The sequence below is a fragment of the Anticarsia gemmatalis genome, chromosome 8 (genome assembly GCF_050436995.1).
Source record: "Anticarsia gemmatalis isolate Benzon Research Colony breed Stoneville strain chromosome 8, ilAntGemm2 primary, whole genome shotgun sequence".
NCBI lineage: Eukaryota > Metazoa > Arthropoda > Insecta > Lepidoptera > Erebidae > Anticarsia > Anticarsia gemmatalis.
This window is the reverse complement of record NC_134752.1, coordinates 3979092-4003898: the sequence shown is the minus strand read 5'-3', so window position 1 is coordinate 4003898 and position 24807 is coordinate 3979092. Positions and strand designations below refer to the sequence as shown.

Genomic DNA, 24807 nt, shown 5'->3' with positions numbered 1-24807 from the left:
TTGCTTTAAACCTGCTATGTACTGGCATTAGCAACTCATATTTCAGTTACTTATAATATATGTTCTAGCTCTGATACGCTTTAAATGAGCATAACTAGTAAATAAAAGTATTTAAAGACAAACACTATATATAATAATAATCGAAAAAACTTAAAAAGAATACAAAAACATATTTGTTGAGTGCATAAAGATATAAAATTTAATAAAGCCGAGCGGGAGGAGCTGCTGATAACGAGAGAGGCTATTAACAGCGACCGACAGCTTAACCCCTCTACTCGTATGGGACACGTCACAAATGCGAACCAAGTTTACACCGAACGGGAACTACGAATGGAAACTTTGAAGACTGTTTTATGGTAAGTTGTGGTTAAAAGAAGGAAAATATAGGAGTCTGCAGTATTATTTTATGTTGATTTTAATATCTATAAACAATAAATGTATCAAATTATTTTACTGCAACTACTTCTTTACACTATTGTGCCCATGTGCCATGACTTAGATCGTATCTAAGTCATGGCACGGGGACCTTTCCCGGGATGAAAAGTTCTGTCTCAATAGATAAACAGAGTTACATCAAATATTACTAAAGATCTAACATAATGCATTAACAAATAATAAACAAACGATTAAAAAAACCAATACCAACTGAAATTTTATTCTAATCATTTAAATCTAATTCCAATTCTATTTTTAACTATAAAAGGTTCCTTTAACATAAAAGCCTGCACTACACAAGGAGTGAATCCCCAAAGTACATCGAAGCAAATACCTCTATGTATTGGCGATGCATTTTACATCAGATACCAATTGGTACCGTTCTTGCTTATCGCACGTTTTCTTATGTACCGAAAACATGTTACACCGATTAGAATCATTTGACCAAAGCAGTCTTTGTAAATCCTTTTTTTATAAGTAAAAATAAAAACTAAAGGAACTAACGTTAATAGATCGTTTTGAAAAGTACAATAAACCCGAATTAATAAATTATATCAATGCACTAAATAGGCACATAAATACAGTAAAAATAGTGTAAGGTGTAAATCTTGTAAGTGACAGTAGTAGAGGAAAGAATTCTTTAATATCTATTATTTTTATGTTTCGATTGAGATTTTCAAGCTTACATAATAAATCCAAAAAATAACACTATCATCTTTTTCAGGAATGAGAGAAGAGAGAAGAATTGAGCCTCGAGGGCACCATGCTGGCCATGATAGACCTGGTTAATATTTACTTGCACCGAACAATTTGTAAGTAACTTTACATTTGTTAACAAACTTCGGTGTAACATATACCGTTGTCTAGCCAGCATTGACTGTCTGCCGGCCGATACTTATAAATAAATAAAAGATTGTATTACCGAGCGGTGTGAACCCTAAAACACCCACTATATCGCGAAACGACCGATAAAATCGATGTTTTTCTCTTTTACTAGTTAATTTTGAAACAATACGGTGAATTGAAAATGAATAAAGCGTTTTGATCTCACTATATTTTTGGGAACTGTAGAGGTCCCTCATAACAGCTAAACACAAGTACCTATAAAAGACAATATAATAATATAGTTGTACCATTTTAATGTATCTCAATGAAAAGATCTGAGATATATGTATGGTCTCCGTTTTATCTCAACAAATATCAAAACATAAATATTGGCTCTGATGAAAGTAAAAGTTAAATACCTTAACTTAATTATAAAATTTCTAAAATATTCAGTTTTTCAATTGTACAATAATTTCTCACTATTGTAATTCTATGACAAAGACTCAAAAGGATAATTTACATTAGCCATTAAACAATAAATGTTCCTTTTATTCCAAGAGTTACTACGTATTTTCCACAGACAAACACTAACATTTTAAATCTAATTTTCATGTCACAGACCTTCAGGTAGTTGATCTCCATAATATTTACAATGATGTCTTTTATGTTCAAACAAAGCGACATTATACTTTTATAGTATCACTAGCGGAGTCCCCGGTGCCGGATTAAGAATGATATTTTTTTAATGCTATAAGCAAAACACACCTTTGTGTTTTTATTACGTCAATGGTATCGGTTTTAATAATATTTATTGCTCTTTTGTTCTGCTAGACGCGATGCCTTAAGTAATTGCTTAATTTGCTTACTTATATCCTAATCTGGCACTGGGTACGCTGCCGTTTCAATACTTTACAGTGCATATTCCTTTAAATTCGTTATACGATGTTTAATATGCCTCTTCTGCAAATGCATAAAGAAAATTTCATAATCCGACTAGTTGTTCCAAAGATTGTCGCATTCAAACAGACAAAGAAACACTTCAGAATTATTATAGATACTAGAAAATGTATGACCCGTGCATTTGGCCGTAAAATTTTTAAAATATTCCCGATGCGTTGTTGCTTTGTTCGTGAAAATTTAAAAGCGAATGTATTTTGAAAAAGTCAGTATAAATGCAAACAATACAATAAATATTTACGTGTGCGTTAACTGTCGTTTGACAATTGAAGTGAAAAAACAACGCTTGTTCTCGTAGATTTAACAAAAATATTACGAACCAAATATTCAGATTTGATTTTGAAAGATTTATTTTGTTGTGTAAAATTGAAGTGGTTTTGTTGACTGTTTTTAAATTTATAAATCGATTCGAGTTGATATTCGAAATTATTACTTATGTCTTTTGTGTTTGCAAAATGAAAGATTTAAAACTTTACTACTAATTAGTGAAAACAAGAAACTAAAAGTATATATTCAAATTGTTTATCTTTGTTATCTTAGTTGACTTGAAATAATGAGATTGTCTTTTACTTAATAAGGATGGAAGCTTTGATCATAATTTATCAGTTTTGTGAATATAGACTGATATTTTCTGTTAAGCTAATGCTTAGTAGTGACACTACGATTTTAAACCGTGTTATACAACTAAAACTGTTTTTAATTTGCTTTTAACGTACTACAAATTAACTTAGTAGGTACAACAAATCATGAAAACGCAGCCGGTTGCTAAAACGCGATTAAACAGACTCCCGACTCGTTTTAAAACCAAAACATTTTTATAGTTAAAGCCCGTTGCTTAAACTTTTTAATTTGTCTCGGAGGATTACGGTGTCCGTTGCAAGTACTGGCAAGTAGTTAGGTATTTACAGAGTAATCTCGAGTTACTTTGTAGACACTACAATATAGTTGGTAGACTGCTGCCATATAATGGAGCAGATTGCTGCAATTCCTACCAGTTGTATTTAATTCCCATTGTCGCTTGAGCTTCGTTTACGAGTTTGGTTGTAGAAATGTTTCAATGGTTCGTTTAGTTTAAGTATAATTGAAGTAAACTCTTTCGGTAATTGCAAGTAACTAAGTAAAAAAGAACCTACTACATTCTATTTTGAATGAGAGGTTTTCTTTTTAATTCGATCGACTTTTGTACCTTTTTTTAATAGAAGAAAAGAAAAGTGACTGTATAATTATGGATCATCCTGAAAAACCAACCATAGAAACAACAAGCCACGTTATTATACCAGTTCAAGACTACAACCCTGATCCTTGTAAGCTGTAATAAATTGGACAGTCAACTTAATCGGGTATAACCATAAACAAACTTTTAATTTTGTTCAGTAAAAAAATTGGAATGTTTTTCAAGACATCACTAACCACGGCATAAGATAGAGATTATTATCTTTTAATATCTCACTTTAGAACATGGTTTGCGAGCCTAAGCGCCTTATAACAATGTAGAGAGAACCGAACCTCTGTGGTTGGATTACACCAGAGCCTGAGATGAAACATGCAACCAACAGGGCTTAGAATTCGTGAAATAATTCGTACTCGATACCCAAAACCACTGAACATAGATTTGTAATACCTCAAAATGTTATAGAATTGAATAACGTGTTGTTACATGTCTAGCCTCGGGACTATTTAGATATTTTAGGTGTTATATTTAAACACTAATGTAATTAAGAAGCTCTTATGTACGCTAGTTCTCGTGAAACTCACTCACAGTGTTTATTGCACGTGCAGTTATGAATCCGTTAAGTTATTAGTTAGTGTGTAGTATCAACTCAGTAACTGGAAATGAAGATTCCTTCTGTCCACTGCCTTTAATTTATAAATAAAAATGATAAAAGAAACCTTGGAACCTTAATCTACATAGTTCGTTCCCCGAATATGGGTCTTCACAATCCTGCTGATTAGCTACTTTGATCAGTGAGCAAACCCAAAGTTATAAGTCAGATAAATCTTGTCAGTTTTACGGATTAACCCAATAATTTTTCATACAATTTATTCTTTCGAAGATTCAGACGTATTTCCTCGAACCCAAAAAAAGTTGCGAACACATTCAACTGTTCCCCCAAAATCAACATAAAACACGCAACTTGTTCCATAACCTTTTTTCGCTTTGAAATTTTTCGTGAAAGTTCAACAATATTCAAGATTTCAGCGATCAAAACAACTGCCTCCTAAGTTGTACGAACCTTTAGCTTATTATTCAAACAATATACGCCTATTCCCTAAAAAGAGTTTGTATTTTTTGATGCTGGCAACTTTTAAAAGGTTCAACCCGACGCTCCGGGCAAATATTGTGATGTTCGTAATGTTACCTCTGGATTTGTTTTCTTTATATAATAGTATCTAGTCTAAGTTTATAAAGCTATTATTAGACTTAGGACTTATTTGAAAAGTTAGATACTTAGGCATACCTATTTAAAATTTATTTTGTTTCTTTACTTCTTTGCCTTCAAATGGTCTACACAGGTTGACAGGCATAGTTGAAACAAACATCTGTATTTTAATCAACTCAAAAACATTGTTTAGCCGGTATATTAAAAACTAAAGCGGCGTAAATGCAATGTAAGCAAAGGATTATTATCACGATGACGCTAAAGGCTGCAACGTTCTAAAGGATGTTTAATTCCTTTAAGAATGCAGAACACATCTATCCAAGAATAGCAATTGGGTCCCGAAAAACTAACTTGTACAAGCTATGCATTTAATTAAAGGAACTCCTTGTATATAACTAAAATAGCTCATAGCGAAGGGTTTCTTGTATCCCGGAAGGGATCCTCCGTATCAAATTATGTTACTAGCCATGGATAAGGCTTGCAGGAAGACTGTAGTGATTACAAGGCGAAGGAGGGCTTATGATCACTTCAGTGTATTTATGTTTTAGTTGCTTTGAAATCTTCATTCGAGGAAAAGCTGAGAGGCAAGAAATGTATCTATAATTGTAATAAATTGAAAGTATTTAATTTCTTTGAAAGTCTTTAGTGTAATTTTGATCATAATTTATGAACAAATTTTAAAATATCACGAACGAACCTCCTCTCCGGAGTAACATTAACTCATTAAAGTACCAACAAAATAACCGTATAGGTAACCTAACCCTAAACTTTATCTCAAACACAAACATTTGTCACCAACACCCAAATACTTGACAAACACCTCAGTAATCCAACATTTAATTTCACCAAACATTTGGCAAACACAGGCTACTCTGTATTCAGGCTCTTTTTCCCGCTCGTTTTGACAACCCAACATAATAAGATTCGGCATAATTTGCGTCACTCATTTCCGTCGGAGCGGAACTGCGGACAGATGGACCGTCCTTATTAATATTAACGTATAGACCGCATTAGAAGCTTATATACGGCACATTATGTAAGAAATGATGAGCCCCTATTTATAGTCCAGCTTTGCCCGTTTACCGTAGAGGATAAGTCCCGTGTGTCGAGGTTATGTGTAGTAGAGTAGTTTTGGCTTTGAGAGAAAAAGGGAATCTTGAAGGGCTGTACTCACTATTTGTGTTTATGACTTGTACAACTACAACTAAAGGTACTTTGATCCATGTGAAAGTAAAGCGCTTGTAATGCTTACTTCCTTTTTGCCTTAGGCTTTATAAAGAGTGTATATGCACGTATCTATCTACATAGTGTGCTGTTATAACAGTGCAATTTTACTGCCTTTTGTGAATTAAGTACTACTACTACTAAATACAAGGTATTTATTGTGTACATATGATTAAAAAAGAAAAAAACATCCACACCTTAATACAACCTCCATAATACGAGTTTATAAGTAAACTAATAACAAACAATCAGAATTATTCCACCACCTACAAAATCAGTTTGAATAGGGATCCGAAACCACACGTTATACGAGACACGGTATCGATAGCCACAATCGCTAGAGCTCTCAATAACGTTCTTAGACGATATTCGCTAACCGCTTAGGTGCGGTTATAACAGCCCGTCATACAAGGCGAACGATTTTCAATCGTGTTGACGGTAACATACTGTGTCATAATTCAGTTAGTATGCTGTATTACAGTGCAATTTCACTGCCTTTTGTGAATTACTACTACTTCTAAACATGAGAAGTTTACTGTGTATGATTTTTAGTAAAAAAGAAAAAAGAAATCCACAATTTCAGCAAACTTTATACGAGTTTATAAATTAAATCTTAAAAAACAAACAGAATTATTTCACCACCTACAAAATCATTTTGAACGTTCTTAGGCGATATTCGCTAACCGCTTAGGTGCGGTTATAACAGCCCGTCATACGAGGCGAACGATTTTCAATCGTGTTGACGGTAACATACTGTGTCATAATTCAGTCGCTTTTGCATCGTATTAGACGCTATGCACTTTGGGTTAAGTGTAAGTTATTGTGGTAATATATTTGAAGATGCGTATAATGTATTGTGTGGCAAAGTGGCAAGTTGTTTATGAAATTGTTTATTATTGCGATATTAACGATGATAGTTTAGGAATATGATTGATCAAAAGAGTAGGTATACCTTATTTACTTACTTACTTCAGGGGTTCATATTTGAAACAAAAACTGAAATCCATTTTTCTTATTTGTTTTCTCTGATATCTGCTAGAACCATATTACAGACTAACTAAGGCTGCATTAAATATCGGAGGATAGTTAGAAAATACTAAGTTATAGAACATCAATGAAAAATGTGTAGGTAAATCGTTATTTAAAATTCAAATTATTTACCTACCCTAAGCATAGGTTTTACAGTCCCAGCCAGAATAAGTTGACTGAACTCTTTAAAATAAGAATTAAAATATATTTCGTATTTCTACGCAACTTAATAAAACTTGTAGCCCATAGAGATTCGTAACACTGATATTTTAAACTCATTTTTGAATATTAACAACACGTTCACAGGCTAAATAGTAAAAGTTCTTAGCGAGGTATTTTAAAAACTTCAAGTAAAGAGACGAAACTGAACTCATTTTAGATAACGACTTTTGCTATTTTAATTTCACTAGTCTCGGGCCGCCGTGTTGCCTGTGCGCGAACATTTGACAGGAGCTTAGAAACAAAACTATGCCCGAAATAGTTTCGAAAATGAAAATCACTGTTTGCCATGATTACTACACTAGCCGGAGATAGTGTAGGTAGTCTTGTAAAAAAACCTATGATTCAGTACCGCAATTCTCCACAGTCGGTACTGTCGAGTTCAGCTTTTTAAATGTGCTGCCAAAATTGTTCCTAGGGAACCCGCTAGAGGCGCTGATCTAATTTTCGTGCAATTTTTCTCGATAGCTAGCCGGTATCGAGAAAATTGAAAGATAGATAGTTGTTGTGTTGTAGTTAGAAGAGACAGATATTTGTCGGTAGACGATAGTGGTAGAGAATCAAGCTACAGTAGTTAAATACTCAGCCACGGTAAAAAGTCGACAGACAATCAACCTCCATGTCTTTCTATTACAATAACAAAATTCAAATCTATAATTTTAGCAAAGGCATTATAAATTCAATATGCAAGTATAATTTTAATTAAAGTTCGCCCATTAACAAGTTAATGCACTATAACATCACCTCAGATAATAGTAATTTAGTTAAATTTTACAGTTATAAAATAAAATTATAGTAAAGATTGCCGAAAGAATATTAACATTAAAGAAAATTAGACGATGAAATCCATCTTGACTTTAGTAGCTACAGTCACTTAACTCTTTCATTGTGCTGGCTGCATCAATATCACGAGTAGGTACCAAACGTGTCAATAATTAAATTGATAGCTTAATAATAATTAATTACATTAAAGTACCTGCTAACCATAGCAATTCTTACAACAAAGATGCCAAAATGCCAGTTTGGCTGCTTTACTGTGAGGTACATATAAGCCTGCAGGTTATCGTTCTAAATTCTGAACTCTGTTTACCTTCAAATTTACTTGAAACCTCACTATTAAGGCTCATTATTAAATTGTCCTACTAAAGTGCTCTTATGATTTCCTAAACAAAAATACCACGTAACGGAAAACGCATACAATCTTTAAAAGAAAATTGCTCCATGATTAGCTGTAACACGTAAATATAAGTATGTATACGTATCATATTGTGAGGCGTACTCAACGCAGTGGGTCGTACAAACCTCAGATGCGCCAACAACACACGGCCAAGTAATTGGTCCGTGAACGTCGACTTCCGCGTTTCAAATAACTTTGCCGTTCCCCTTTGTGTATGTAAGTTATGAAGTTTGTTTGTAAAGTTTGTAATGTGTTAATATTCACAGGTTCAGTTGACTAAAGTGCTTGTGAAACGGTTTTGATTTAGATAATGGTGTTGACTTTGTTGCTGTTAGTTCATCCCGGCTCATACAGCTCGTGTTTATGCAAAAGGATTTTGTAGCTCGGAATGTAATATTTTGAGATTGTACCTACGTTATTATTTGCTGCTAGCAAAAGTAGTATTAATATAATTAACTTTTGAAAATATCTCAGTGATAATCAATTTGTTATGATGTAAGGATTAGATGTTCAGTTTTTACACTCACTCTTTCATAAAGCAAAAGTAAAATCACAAACCAATTTAATTGCTTGAAAGTGCCCGGTCAGGAGAGGATTGTGCTACTATTCCTCACTTGTTTCGGTCATGAATAAACAGCATTTTTTAATTTAGGTACGGTTATATGCTAGCTATTAAAATGGAAAACCTTCCAATAGAATTGATTTAAAACAAGCGGTGTTTAGCCTATAGCACTAAAGTTTTTATCAAAGGCTACACGCATCGTAAAAACAAATTTCCAAACAAAAACCTCCATGATCGAAATACCTATAAACATGTGTGATAGTTCCCTATAAATAAGGCTAGCCGTTCGCAGTCGCGTGCCATATGTTTCCCAGTTAAATCATCAAGCTGTAACGAACCGGCGGAGCCAGCGAACATGTTTATTAGACACGGGGCTCACGATAGCGCTGGCAATTTTGTTCCTATCATCACATGTGTTACGACGCTAGACCACGTGATAAGGAAGTTTTATTTAATAGCCGGTTTGTTATATTTTTACAGGCTCTTGTTTTCGGTCAAAAGTAATTTTATACGAGGGTTATTTTCACGTGTTTGACGTAAAAAATCCAGAAAGTAGATACCTCATTATGTCCTCAGAAAAACATGTCCTTTATCAAAAACGGAAACGTAATTTTGAGAGATGTTTTAGTATAGTGAAGTACCTATGCTATTTGTATTTGGAATTAATGCAGCCTGTAGGTTGTCATTTACGCTTTAAAGCTACTTGATGAATGGTTTTTTCCTTTTTTTCACAAAATCTTGCTCTTCTCACGCCGCCAATTCCCGGAAAAACATACTAACCTACAGTGTTCTATTAGACAAAGCTAACAGCCTTCAATTTATAAGGGCTCCAGTAATTACCTGTACGGTAAAAATGTTGAGGAAAACCATAGGATGTAACATAATGACCGTCTCATATAGTAACTGTCGTCTTCGTATCATTACTCGTATCAGAGTATGTACCCTACCAAGTCCTTCTATTTTTCCCGGCCCCATAACAAAATAATAATGGAAAAAACATTTACTGGACTGCACATTCAATAACAGGCTTCAATTGGAAATCGAACCCCTTACGCATTGGTAGCTATCGCCTTAATTTACCTATACCCCGTCTGCCAGTCAGCTTTCGGCATGGTCTTCATCTTTCGTATAGACAGGGTATCCACAATAAAGACACGTACCTATATTTAACTGCACGTTTGGCAGTGGTTAACGTGACCTCCTCAACGCTATAATATTAGCAGTTCGAATCTCACCCGGAAAAAAAAGATTTGTGTGTTGAGCACAAGTTAACTTATCTATATAAATATTTATTTCTAAATTAATTATGTACATACATATATGTTTATCAGTTATCTATCTGGTCACTATAGTACAAGCTCTGCTTAGTTTGGAATCACAGGACCCTGTGTGATCCAATTATATTTATTTATTTGTTACATAAAACAAACAATACACAACGTAATAACCATTTATTTCTATCACCTACTGGTTCTCTTCGAAGTACGGCGAGTCATATCGGTCGTAGTATCGTTGCACATGGCGGTCGCCTTCCACGTAAGTGAACACTATGGTCTGAAGATTATCCACCAGTTCTAACGTGTTCCCGCTAAGAGGGATCTCGCGAGTGAAGCCCAGGAACGAAGAGCGTTCTGATTCTAGCACGTCTGATACCTTTAAAAGTATATTATATGGATTTAATATATGAGCGCACCTCTAGATGTTAGAAGATGTAGCTTTAGTCTTAAAATTAGTACCACAAAAAAGCTTTTTTTACAAAAAATATTGGACAGTAGGTAATATATTTTTGATTCTGATTAGCTCTTCACTGAAATTCTATTGACGCACCGAGACGTCCACGCTGTAAATTTTGTCGTTTACTGAAACTGAAAAATCCTACTCCGTCACTGTAAATCTTCTACACACTTGTTTACACCCTGGTTAAGCCATAAAATAGTTACCGTTATTGAAACAAAGGATTTTTACACGTGGAAGTGCAAAAATCCCAGCTTTTATGAAAAGTTTTATAACAACATGAAATCCAGGGAATTGAATCATGGTTTTAGAACTAAAATACCCGTAGAATTTTCTGGAGTTTCAGCTGTTTTTATACAAACGTACATACACTCGATAATAATTTCACTTCTCTTATATCCAAAGGTATACAGGCAGACAAGCTATTTACCGAACTAGTAACCAAACTTCGGGCTCTCAACTTAGAAAAGGCCAATACTTCGCCGAACTCGGGAATCGAATCTGAGACTTTATGATTACTAGTCGGATACACTAATAACTAAAAACGAAAATAATGTTTGAATTACTTACCGCCATCTTAAAGACCAAAGAGATAACAAATATAAAAATATATTTCTTCGGCGTTCTAATCATTTCCATTTCTTTTCAATTAACATTATTTATCCTAAAAATATTATCAAATATACTCAGACATTTATGCAACTTAACATATGCTGCTACAGAAGAAAAAAAGTATTTTATTACAATTGGATTGTTGATAAAATAAATTTATTGAAAACGGATCTATAAAAATGTAACTAGGTACGTTCTTAAACAAATAAATAAAATTACGTAAGAATTTCCAAGTCAAGTAATTCTATTATTTAATTCGGTGCCGTATGACTAGACGTATGGATATGAATTAGGCAAAGGAAACTTGTAAGGATCGTACCAAGTTGGTCTCTGCCTTCTCCTATGGGAAAAAGGCGTAATAATACATACATATGTAATTCTAGAACTAAAGGAGGCTAATAGAAGTAAGACCCAAATATGACTGAGGCTAAAAGTCTTGATTTCGAACAAAATGAAGGACAATGTGGACACAGCTGTTAATAGTACTCACATAATGTTTCAGCTGAATAAATCAACCTTTGTTCAAAAGAAAGCATTGGTATAGGTATTAAATAACTTTTATTTACAAAAATACTAACATATTATAATAAGTACACTTTATTATAATATAAAAATAACATCCATGGAATCGTGTGATGTAAATGCCAAAATAAGTAAACATACACAAATAAAAATTAAACACAAAGTTGAGATATCATCTAACTTCATACTAATTCACGTTTTACTACTAATAAGAAAATATCAGTAACATAATAACTATAAAAATAAATTGACCTAATTATATGCTTCAACCTGTTGCAAACATTGTAATACATAACATATTGACATTCATTTGTTTGTAGATTTTGTTGATAGATTAACATGTATTGTGTAAATGCTTTAAATTCAGAGTCCTCTTAAATTAACCACATTTGCACTAGTGCAGATTAAAGATTTTATACTCTACCAAGTATAGTTAAAGAACTGTTAGACCTGGGTTTCGTCGCAATCTTCTTCAAACGCAAAAGACGATTATTTTAATACACGACTCTTTTAAAAATCAGAAGTATGTGCTTTATGCGAAAACATTTGAGATATAACTCGACAGTTTCTTAATCAAATATAATAATGTAGTCATGACTTTGTTCTTTAAAAGTTGTCTTTAATCAGCATGGGTAATCAAAAGGTTGATGTTTAAAATATATTAACTAATATGAAGTGTTCAGGCTTGTACGGTGAGCAGTGTGTTGGCATATTGGAATTCTGGACTGTTCTCATACTCGGACATGTCGAGGGCGACCTCGCAGCTCTCGCGGACGACACGGCGTGGGTCTTGCAAATACCTGTAACATATAACATGATGAATTGTTAGCAAATTATTTGTTTTACTTTTTAAATAACAAAAAATAAAATAAATCAGAACACATTTGTAGAAGTTTTTTCTGTTGACTTTAAGTGTAGTACATAAGTTTTCAATTATCTATGACTACTGCCTCCTTTAAAAATGATAAATTAACTAGAAAATCTACTAGGACATGGTTGGGAATCTATGGTCTACTATTAAGACAAAGAATGATTTTGCAGAAATCATTCATATTTGTAAACAGGAGCAGATTCAGTTGGAAGCTCAAGAGTAATCTTACTTACTCAAAATCATGGATCTGCACCGTCCATTAGAGGAGATATATTGTATTGTTATAAAACAGTTTACTTTTATACCTTTGCAAAACTTCCGTGCATTCATCAGTTGCGATAGAGCCAAGTGCTTCAGCCGCCTCATGTCTGACCATCTCATGTTCATTGGTATCTTCTAGGGTGGACTTGAGGAATTTCACACTTCTCTCGTCTTGCATCTGACCGAAGACAAATGCGACTTCATGACGGAACAGTGCACTGGAGGCTTTGAAACCTGAAATTTACAATTATGTATCATTAAATACTGTTAAAAATAATGTTATTGTCCATACTTGTGTACAGTTTTTTTACTGATATTATTTAAATTTTACATTCTGAAACTCTTTACTACAGGTTTAAGTCAACATATGATTAGTGGTATTACTAGGTATATATACCCATGACTGAAGTTAGAATTATAATAAATGATGCTATGTGTGTTTAACTACAATATTTATGATTCCAATTTCTCCATAACAAATCTACATAAAGCATGTACAAGTAGAAAACAATGGTTGTTGTCAAATCAGTTTCTAAACATGTTTGACATATTTCTGAGAATTTACATTGAGTTATGTACTAATATCTATTGTTTATACTCTTCAAATAATGGTAATTTATAGAGAATAAACCAAAAAGTGGAATGCTCTCTAATCTTTGTTTGCAACTATAACAGATACCACTAAGCCTGTGAATATAAATGTGGACCGTGCATAGTTAATGTGGTAAATAATCTTAGCCATCTGTAAAGAGCTTTGCCAAAACAAACATAACATTCAGGGACCGAACATTGCAAGTATTTTAGTAATATAAAACTCAAATAAAATATTTTTAAGAATATTATAACTCTCACCTTCACCCAAAGCATTGATACTTTCAGTAGTTCCAAGGTTTCTCAAACTAAACATAGCTCTATATCTTTCAAATAAAGTCTTAGATTCATCCATCAAGGTACTCTTTAGTTTCTCAACATCATCCTCCTTGCTCGGAGGGGCAGGATCTACAGATGAATACAAACTCTTTGATAGATTTTTTTCTTCTTCTTTGTCATTAGCCACCCAGTTTAGTCTTTGTAATGCAATTTGACAAGTCTCAGCTACTTCAATTGCCGGGTCGTGTTGGTATTTTTCTAGTAGTTCACGGAGGTTTGGATCTCCTATCGCACCCAAGGCTTCTCCTGGAATTAGCAAATTTAAAATAATATTAATAACCTCGATAAAGAATTAAATTATTGGAGTCAACAACTTATGGTAACAAATTTTTCACATGCTATGCCAAAATCTTCTGCCAGCTTTTCAAGTTACAACATAATCATAAAAAACAGTTTTCCTACAAACACAAATATTGTTCCGAGAACTTTGTGCTAAAGGAAATTGTTTCCAAGAAATACTTTGTTATGAATTGTAACAATCAGTCATCAAATGCAGTAGATACCTTGGTTGGAGTGATAGCAAGTAGCATCTAATGGTAATTTACACTTTATATAACATTTACCTACTACTGACATTATGACTCATGCACATGTTAAGCCGGCACCATGCATGCACTAACTCACGTATTCTTAATCTCATTGTTTATCGCATAATTGAAATTTTATAGATAAAAACTAACCTGCTTCATGCCGAACTATGGGGTCCTGATTTTTATCCTCCAGCACGCTACGTAGCACAGGAATTGCACGAACATCCTGCATTTGACCTAAACAATATGCCAGTTCATGTTTCAGCAGCACAGACTCGTCCACAAAACACTGGCTGATGCATTCTATAGCGGTTTCGCCTCCCAAGTTTCTAAGCGTGAACAGAGCTCTGAAACGCTCTTTCATGGGCCTTGACGGGTCATTGAGGACTTTGCCGATATTCTTTACAGCACTCTCGCTGGCGTTTGCCATTCTTTTATAGTTAAATTAAATAATAAAACGTGTTGAGCGAGTAAACGAGTATCAATAAAGCAATAGCATGCGGTAATGACACTGACACTCGCTCAGCATTGAATGACAGTGACAGCAACTCGGTGATTGTCAATTGTTTTGTGTTTGGATATTACAAAAGAGTTAAAAGAGTGTGCGTTGGAGCATTAATAGTTTATTTATCTTTTGTTAAATAATTCTGAGAACAATACAATACCTATTTACAGCATATCGAGATTTATTAGTCGCCACAAAAAAATATTGCTATTTGCTTAATTTTCCTCATACAGTTTAAATTGTGTCTAAAACTTGTCTATGAGACCAAATATCCAAACAACATTTGGTTTGGCGGGAAAATAAAATTCCTGTTGTGAATTCGCTTTTTTTTGTTTTACAATATTTTATTTGTTTGTACCCTCATAATTACAAACAATAAAATTAAAACTGATAGTTGCTTTTAGTCTCGAATAACTTTGTGTGGAACACTCTAGTGCTCAATTCCTCAGGTAAATAAATTTAAATTTAATCATTTTAACCAAGGAAGAATTATCTAAATCGTATTTTTGTTAAAAAAAAACATTTCAGAATAATTGAGGATAAATTAAATATGGTTCATAATGTATAGGTGCTTATATTATGTACTTACTTAGTAAAAAGGCTACTCAGTTAAAAAATAAATGAGTCGGAATACTTTTGAATGGTACCAAAAAGAAGATTATACCTACTTTCTTGAAGTAACCGCGTAGCCGGGTTTAGTTCAAGGTTATAGTACATAAGTGTGTATTATTGCGCATTTTTATTATTATGGTTATAGTACCAACCCGACTCATTACCTACCTGTTAATTTAAAATGCATTCCTTGTAGCAAAGGTACCTACCATAACTGCCATAGTAACCTTTGGTAGTAAAGTTATTCGTGACGAGCACGTTAATTTAATAACATAAACCTCATTAACATAATAGACAAACTGACTGAAAAATCAATCAATAAAATCGTTTTGGACCTGCTTAAAATAACATAGTTAATACTTCTGAATGAATAAATGGTCGATAGTATAATAACATGAATAATATAACTGCGAGATAAATAGATATACGATTGGGATTGATAATGGGAAATGGGTGATAAGTGTGATTTTGTATGGTATGCGAAACTCAATTATCAATTCTTGTAAGTTTGCAAAACTAAAATAAACTTTTATCAATTGTGTTGGTTTCATACGAAAAAATAATCGAAAGTAGTTCATATTCCCACTGTCAATGTTACCCAAATGATTCAAAGTTACCCAAATTGAGCTTACCAAAAGTGACAAAAAGCTAGTGTACTCTTACAGCAGGTTTCTTACTGTAAACAAGGGTACACATATCGTGTTGGTTCCAACTCGATCAAATATTCTAGACAGCCATTTACATAATTACAACAATAACTCATATTATCTTTTAATATCTCTACTTCCTTCCACAGGTTTCATCAAGAGGAAACTTAAAAGAAAATTTAAGTAATCGAAAATAATCCTTCAAAAGGCTGAACAGGAACCGGTCTTCGCCATGGACATCTCAAAACAATTAACCCCAACTGTTCCAAGGACTTGGTATTCGAAGAAGAATATTATCAGCAAAATGAAATACTTATGGGTAAGTTTTTTTATCCATACTAATATTATAAATGCGAAAGTAACTCTGTCTGTCTGTTTGTCACTCAATCACGCCTAAACCACTGAATCAATTTGCACTGAATCAAGTAGTATGGAGATATTTTGATACCTAAGAAAGAACATAGGCTACTTTTTACCCCGGGAAAATGACGCATTCCCATGGGAAAATTCAGGTGGCGGACGAAGTCCCGGGTAAAAGCTAGTTAAATCCTATAGTAGCTCACCGGTTGTGCTTACAAAGCATTCGGGACCGACAAGTAGTAGTAAGTGCAAGTGTCAGGAACAGGAGTCCGTGAGCATTTTTTACTAGTTATAATAATTCCTTATATTTTTGTTTTTTTTGTTGTTTTTATTGATTTGCTTAACGTAAATAAATATTATAGCCTGATCTAAAAAAAAGTTTTACGGATAAAGTATATACTTATTGATATCTTGCTTCTGACATATTAAGGTTGCAACCCTGACCCTTTCGCCGTAATTGGTTTTAAGGAAGATTTTATTAATAAATTACAGTTGACTAAGAAACGTGCTTTTAAGTTATCCTTTTTGGTCGTCACTTCGCCGTATTATAAACGTTTAAAGACACGTTTACCATATCAAGATAAACTTATTTACCAGTTAAATTATGGTAGGTATTAAAAAGGTGGCTGATGATGTACCTAATTTTCTTTTTTCCCAACTCTCAGCGTTTACCTGCATTGGAATAGTAACGGGTTAAAATGTATTTATTTATTTAACTCTAAATGCACTTTATTAAGCTTTTGTTGCCTATTTTATTAGTACTATCACGGATTTACTAGTATTTATCAAATTACTTACCTACACTCTACATATGATTATAAGACTGATGCACACAAATACGAACCAGTCGATATTCATGAAATTATAAGGAAGACATCAGAAGGGTGCCTAGCACGCACTAGAAAGTATCAAATCTACATTTAAAGAGAGAACTAGGAAGCATTAAATAGTGTAGGTGTAGGTACATTCTGTATTTCCTAGTAGGTACTAACAGGTACTTACTTACATATAATTTGCCAAAGACTAATAAAGTAGGTTCATTTTTATATGTACCAAGTCGGAAAAACATTTAATCAAATTAGTAATTCCCAAATCGAACCAAATATATTATATCAATTTAAATTTATTACATGTCGATACAAAACTGTCATTAATTTATAGTGCCCGTCTTTTGAATTCATTAAGTTTATGTATTTGTTCAACAGAATCGCAATTACAAAGCCTTTGTCATGTACAGAACGTACGGTGAATTTTATGGTTCTCTAGTATCGATACCTCCCAAGTTGAAGAGGAATCAACTGACATTAGAGTAATTTTACAGGAGAGCGATTTGAACGCAAGTTGTTCTTCTTTCTTTGGTATGAAATGATTTGTTTTTGTTATTATTACCTACTCCGTACTTATTATTCTTAAAAAAATTACACTAATATCTAGATCATGGTTTATTATGTACGTACGTTTATATAAAAATAATAAAATAACTAAAGTTAGATGACTCAGTATGCTTAGGAGGTATCGATATAGTTATTTACAAGCAAAGGTAAACAAAGCGATACTCGTTATTAATGGCTTAATAACATTTGTAGTCTTGATTTTATTGTCTTTACTTAAGTCAAGAGATCAATAACTGTTTATGGTATATTAATTGAACACTACGCGCTTATGTACTAAAATGAGTTATAAATTATAACTCAATAGAAGAAACACATTACACATTTTAAGTTTTTTCTTCTAGCTTTTATTCCGATTTTGTTGTAAGCGGGAATCGCCGGCATCACTTCCAGTTCCATCCTGGTGTCTAAGCAGACTTTCAGCTTTTCCACGACGTGGTCATGTTATCTCTGATTTAACATCCGAAAAAAGGAGCATAAATATTTATATAAGAAACAAATAGACGAACTTACGAACCAACAGAAAGATGTTATAAGGTACAAAATATCTAGATAATAAAGAAGTTCAATCCTAAAACTCTTCAAAGTTCAAAAACTTCTAAACAGACAATACCTTAGGTAACTTTTGATACAGTCAAACTATACCTTCGGGTATAATTCTAGGGCATGCTAATAACACGTGCTGCCTAGATATTTTCACATACATTTTCATACACGCGACACACTTGGGGGCGTAATTAACCTTTTAGCAGCTTCCACTGGGAGCTAGTAGGCTAGACTTTACCAATAATTACTGCGCACACATTAAACTCGTCAATATTGGACATGCTAATGAGAATGACTTTGTACAGTCGACAGCATAATGTGCAGTTGGACTACGTTATTCCACAATGCATTCCGACCACGATTTTCGTGAAAGCTAACTTCAACAGCGTTTAAAAATTAAGCAATGCGGTGAAAAAATTTGTTTTTTTTGGAAAAGCTTCAATGGCGTTTAATAATGATGCGATGCGTCGAAAATATCTTAATTTTCTAAAATTATAAATAGAAAACCGTAAACCTCAAATAGTGGCCTTTGTATTAAATACTATCTCTCCGCAAATATAAAAAGCAAAGATATCATCGATTTAAAAAGTAATGTAAATAGCCATAGGATGCCATATATAACTTAAATATTCAATCTATACTTACATACCAAATTCATATTATATTACAAAATATTTATGTTTAATCCTTTCACCGTCTGTTAAATCACAAGTAATTCTCATAATAAAAAACAATCTCTGCGGACAGTCCATAACACATACCTACTTGCGAATAAACCAATAATATTACTCAAAGGAATAAATAGACACACCTAGTTAATAAACATGTTTATTAAATCAACTAGGTTTATATAATATAAATTGTCTTTTGTTTACATTACTAAGATTAAATAAACAATATTTTTTATTTGATTTAAATCCAAAATTGTTTCGATCGTTTTGAATCCAAAAAATGTATTCGTTAGTTTGTGCTTCGGGTCTTCGCTATTCATCAATTCTGAAGATCACTTTTTACATACAAAATAAGCCCTAAATTAATAATTTATCCCTTTTCCAATGATAAAAAACTATCTTTACGTGTACTATTATTTATTCTATGCCGAACATTTTCCACGTATCCGTATCCTATATCATTTTAATATTAATCATATCTATCCCAAAAAATATGGCAACCGTAATAGAAAAGGGATACCTTATAAAAAGGCATATCATATTTACAAGGACCTTAAAAAATTATGGAACCAAATCCCATTTTAGTCAGGCAGGTAATAAATTGTACTTCGGCTGTCCACCTTGTGCCAAAGAAGTGACATTGGGAGTTCAAGGGAATTATCCTTTACTCGTGAAATGAATATTATATTATTGAGGTTAATAAAACCCTTTGATACAACAAAATCATGTTATGGAAAAGCTATTATTACGAAAAGAGTGTGTTGTTATTTAATAAGCTGCCATAATTCTTTTGCTACTAATTAATAACATTAATTTATAATACACTAGCTGACCCGCGCAACTTCGCTTGCGTCCAATAAGAGAGAATGGGTGACATTTTTCCCCGTTTTTGTAACATTTTTTACTCGTACTCTGCTCCTTTTGGTCGTAGCTTGATGATATATGTATAGCCTATGTCCTTTCTCGGGTATCAAAGTATCTCCATATCAAATTTCATGCAAATTGGTTCAGTAGTTTAGGCGTGATTGAGTAGCAGACAGACAGACAGACAGACAGACAGACAGACAGAGTTACTTTCGCATTTATAATATTAGTATGGATGAGAGTTTTGTCTTATTGAATAGGAAGGTATCTCAGTTGACAACCCATGCTCGTCAAATTTATTGATAGTCACTATTCAGTTCATTGTTGCTTATCTAAGCAACATAATTAAATCCTGATTAATTTACTGATATATTGAGATAGTTAGATAACATAATTTGCACTCGCATTTTCATCAAGTTGTCAGTATATTTCCATATTATTTATCTTCCGACAGTCAAAAAAGTTATTTTTAAAATATATTTGTATATAAATAGACATTAACTAGTTAATAAACGATGTTATCTCTATCCGACATTTGAAGATATAATATTGGGCCCGGTGGCCACCGTAAAAAGTGATAGATTAGCGCGTACTTAGTCTTCAAGCCACTTTAGTCCAAGTCACCCATTGACATTATCATTCGAAAAAATAATAATATTATAAATGCGAAAGTTTGTGAGAATGTTTGTATGTATGTTTGTTAGGGCGCGTTCACATATAACGTCAGTTTTACAGGTCCGTTTAAACATGTGTGTTATTAGCGTATGTAGTTGTATGAGCCAGTACACACATAATACAGTATTCCGTATCCAGTAAAAAATACCGATTCGACAAAATAACAGCAATCCACGGATTCGTAAAACGGATCCTGTTAAAACGGACGTTATATGTGAACGCGCCCTTACGCTTTCACACAATTACTCCTAAACTGATTACGACGAAATTTGGTACATAGGTAGCTGAAGACCCAGAAAAACACATAGGCTACTTTTTACACGGGAAAGGTTTCCACGCGAACGAAGTCGCGGGCGGCCTCGAGTACATCATAAATCTCTGGTCAAATACAATTAGAAGAAAATTATTTTATTACTTATCTGCTCTAATTTATTGCATCCAGGTCGTCGACTTTCAGCTATACCCCACAGCTACGAGTAGCACGCAATCATTAGTATTCTTAACAAATCTCATACACCATAAACACACAATGATTATCCGGTCAGAAGGGAAAACAATACTTCATTAGCAGATACTTATCATCGATTAACTCGATGCAACGTGCTGTACTGCGTCGAAGATTATTGTTTTATAATTTATATTGTATTGTGCTATGCATTCTAAATATATGCAGTAGATGTAATGCACAATGCAGTTCTTTACTAGTTCTAGCTTGCGATTCCGCCTGGAATAAAGCCAGTTCTTTGCTCTGAGACAGGCTCCCAACTACTTTATTCAGACTACAATTTGGTTGACTTAGCATATCTTTAACTGATTCTAAAGTCTATTCTCATCACTGCTATAGAGACTAGGGTAATGAAATTAATGTTATAATATTCAGAAGATTACAAGGATAGCTTGTTCAATGTTAATTTCTACCTTTGGTGATCTATTCACTCTTATACATAATTATATAATATATTAGGTACAACGTCCTATGCATTAACTAAATGGAATCTGTTCAACGAGCTAACTAAACGTGTCTCTACATATCTAGTAGCGCATTAAGTTTTTTTACACACGGCATGCAATATTATTATTCAATTGGTATAGCAAATACAAAAAACATTTTCATAAGGCGTAAATTATTCGAAAAGCAATTAAGCTATACGAAAAGCGTCTCATTTGAATAGAGTAGTCACACCTTATTATTTTTTCCAAAACATAAATTGGCAGATTATCTTTTTTCGCGATTTCATTCAATAATATCTCGCATTTATTTCATCAATACTGCGGTAAATAAGCTTCGAGTGATTTTTCAAAATGACATTAATTGTACTCTGGTTAAATTGAGAGGTACACACCTGAACAACTGTTCAGGTAATAATTATTCGTTTTCCACCAATAATAGGTGTACCAGTACCTACACCTATTATTGGTGGAAAACGAATAATTAAAAAATAATGTCTACAGTTTTATGAAAATATTTAACTTATTTAAAAAAATACGCAGACTGTATGCAAATATTTGAGGCGCCAATTCGATACTTCACACCAATAATAAATTCAGAGATGAACCGGTTTTCCTATTGTTTAGATAGTAGAGTTTATGACCGTATTTGGTTATTTTATTCACATAATTTTGGCAGTAGCTTTTCATTAGTTTCAACTTCTTAAAAAATAAATAGATAATAATCGAAGTTAAAATACGCTGTGCCCCTTGACTATGCGGTAAGGCTCATGGTGTATTTTTTGTAGTTGTCAGTTCCACCAGCGAAATACTATATACTTATATGACAATATTTTTTATAAACAAACAGCTCCTGCTCATTTTGTAAAAAACAATTTAAAAGATACACAAACGTACATTCTATCTAGTTTGTGCGTAAAAATTACAGACAAGTAGATTTATCAAAATTTAGATGTCAGTAGCGCAATTCCATATAGTCGGTAGTGTCGAGTATTGAAAGTTTGACATCTAAAATGTTCTGCCAAAGAAGTTCCTCCGAAGCACACTAGAGGCGCTGATCAGATTTTCTTGTTTTTTTTTTCGATAGGTAGCCGGTTGTCGGTAGTCTATATTGAAAGAGAATCGAGCTAATGGTGCATGCCATCTCATCAACAATCGGTGGATAGAGCTCTCAAAGGACTGACTCTAATATTTGTCACCTCATTATGACTAATAATACGTATCAGCCAGTTGCCTAATACCAGTTGAGATTTATTAACTTCTGTGCAAAAAAATTAAAAGCAAACCAGATCTCCTCCACACTCATAACGGAAAATAAATAAAATATTTCAAATCACTTTTATACTCGTCATATTTATTGTTGAACTAGATTTAAATGTATTCATATAATAAAACAGAACATAAAAATACAAGAACAAATCAATCCATCAATGTATCGTAAAAACCTGTTATAAAAATAGTCTTAACCTCTTCTTATTAAACTATGAACTTAAGTTTTAAACGAATAAATATCGTCATTATTTAAAAGTTTATTGGTGAACTCAGTTTCGTAATTTGTTCTCATTTGTGTTAATTTGATCGATATATCATTTTTAGCTGTCTAAAACTGGCCGTCAAATAGAAACTATCGACAGTCTGATACTCTTTCGACTTCGTTAACGCTATTCATCACACAAATCAGGGACACACCTTAGGTTTTTACCTTAAATCTGTAGAAATTCATACTTTAGGTGTTTATCTAAAACTGTTGCAATACTTTTATACATAACATTTTATATTTAAATCTATCAAAACTAAAATAACGCCTGTATATCGTTTCTAAAATAAACATGTCCAGTGTTTATTAGTATACTGCATCTAAATGCGGCAGGCGCGTTGACAGGTCGTAACTTTAAGCTAGGTGACACTTTCAAAATAACCACGATTATTCGCGACACCTGACGAGCTCACTATATTTAGTACAACGACTGTAATAAAAAGTGGAAAAAACGATAGATAGGATAGAGTCACAGTTTCAGCGTATTTGTTAATATGTATTTATTTTAAAGAACTAGAAAGTAGATTTTTCTAAAATAATTCTAGTTTGCTGCATACTCTATATTGGGAAGGCATTTTCATGTACTTACAATGTGTTATTGTGCAACCATGGTTACCAGAATTTTCTTTCTAATAGTACACTGTGTTATAAGTTATGTATGCACAAAGGCATTATTAATCAATTAGCAATTAATTTTTCATTGCATTAAAATTTCATTTATTTATTTTTCTTTGAATGCAATGTTCGTCTCGTTATTTGTAAAGTCTTTTGCATCATGCATATGTAACTAAGTTCCTTCAAAGTCGTAAACAAACAAGTCCTTTGCCCATAAATTTATAACCTCCAAAGATCAACCCCTATTATAAATTCAATTCGTATCCAATAAAATAAATAATACTTGAATATGCATGCCCATAATAAAATATTCGATAACCCATGTCTAAACGTACATATAAAATGTGATTACTCCAATATAACGTCCATACTATTATTTTGATAGGGCTTCGTCCGAGGGCGGGCGGGCGGCGGGTGTAGTAAACAAACCACCAGTGTCGTACCGAGCATCGTACGCTTCGCACGCGTTCGGCGAAACGAAACGTAGTGCAGACATCACTCTATATCCTCTACGAAAAACGCGCGCGAAAAAGTTCAAAACCACCAATTGACAATTTGACTTGTAAGTACTGTTACTGTGTTTTTTATTAAGCTTTTGTTATAAGAAATTGATAGGGTAGTTTCAGTCTTTAGTTTTAAACGTTATTTATTGTATCAAAGTGGATTACGCCAATGCTCACGGTGTCGCCAGGATTTAAACGACAATGTATAATGTATAAATAGATATAAAATAGTCTTCTTTGTTAGTGTAACTGTTTGGATCTTCGTCGCTTGTTTACCTTTCCTACTGCTATATACCGGTAAAACATTTTTTGGAGTCTTCATCCGATTTTTAGGTTAAGAAATTGTTGCTTCGGTCTTCAAACAAACATCTTATAAAAATATATTCTACTAGGAGTCCCGCGCGGCTCAACCGGCGTGTACTTTGATGAAAATCAAAATTGATCTTTGAAACAAAAAGTAGCTTGTTTGATTGCAGATACGAAACTATCTGTATGCAAATTTTCATGAAATTCGAATGAAGTCAACTTCGAAAAGAACTCCCATTGAAACTTTCTTTAAACAAGCTGAACCATGTTAAAATTTTATTCCAATCAAAGCCTTAGGTATACATAATATTTTAAGCTGCTCCAAAAACAAAAGTTCTCCCATGAATTTTATAAACTG

At 33.1% G+C, this 24807-nt stretch overlaps 2 protein-coding genes across 3 annotated transcripts in view; one reads left to right on the top strand and one right to left on the bottom strand.

Moving 5' to 3' along the window:
* Window positions 1-11696: 11696 nt before the first annotated feature.
* nero (deoxyhypusine hydroxylase nero) lies at window positions 11697-14807 on the bottom strand. The gene is made up of 4 exons (XM_076117495.1): window positions 14420-14807; window positions 13662-13985; window positions 12854-13043; window positions 11697-12477 (listed from the first exon to the last, which is right to left on the bottom strand). Exons 1-4 carry the CDS (start codon window positions 14697-14699, stop codon window positions 12357-12359), a joined length of 915 nt encoding a protein of 304 aa, XP_075973610.1. The 5' UTR covers window positions 14700-14807; the 3' UTR covers window positions 11697-12356.
* Window positions 14808-15086: 279 nt separating this feature from the next.
* LOC142974721 (globin-like) overlaps window positions 15087-24807 on the top strand; it is a 40528-nt gene continuing 30807 nt past the window's right edge. The window contains exons 1-2 of one of the 2 annotated variants that reach the window (XM_076117202.1): window positions 15087-15223; window positions 16183-16352. In XM_076117202.1, coding sequence (XP_075973317.1) covers window positions 16266-16352 — 87 coding nt within the window. In that variant the 5' untranslated portion in view covers window positions 15087-15223; window positions 16183-16265. Of the gene's footprint in view, window positions 15224-16182; window positions 16353-24042; window positions 24203-24807 lie in introns of those variants that run through there. The other variant, XM_076117204.1, reaches the window with a different exon arrangement.

Coding starts and splice junctions, on each gene's coding strand:
- nero (XM_076117495.1), bottom strand. CDS start 14,699: ATGGCAAACGCCAGCGAGAGTGCTGTAAAGAATATCGGCAAAGTCCTC. Junction 13,986..14,419: donor CATAGTTCGGCATGAAGCAG/GTTAGTTTTTAT, acceptor TGCTAATTCCAG/GAGAAGCCTTGGGTGCGATA. Junction 12,478..12,853: donor TGCACGGAAGTTTTGCAAAG/GTATAAAAGTAA, acceptor TATATGTTACAG/GTATTTGCAAGACCCACGCC.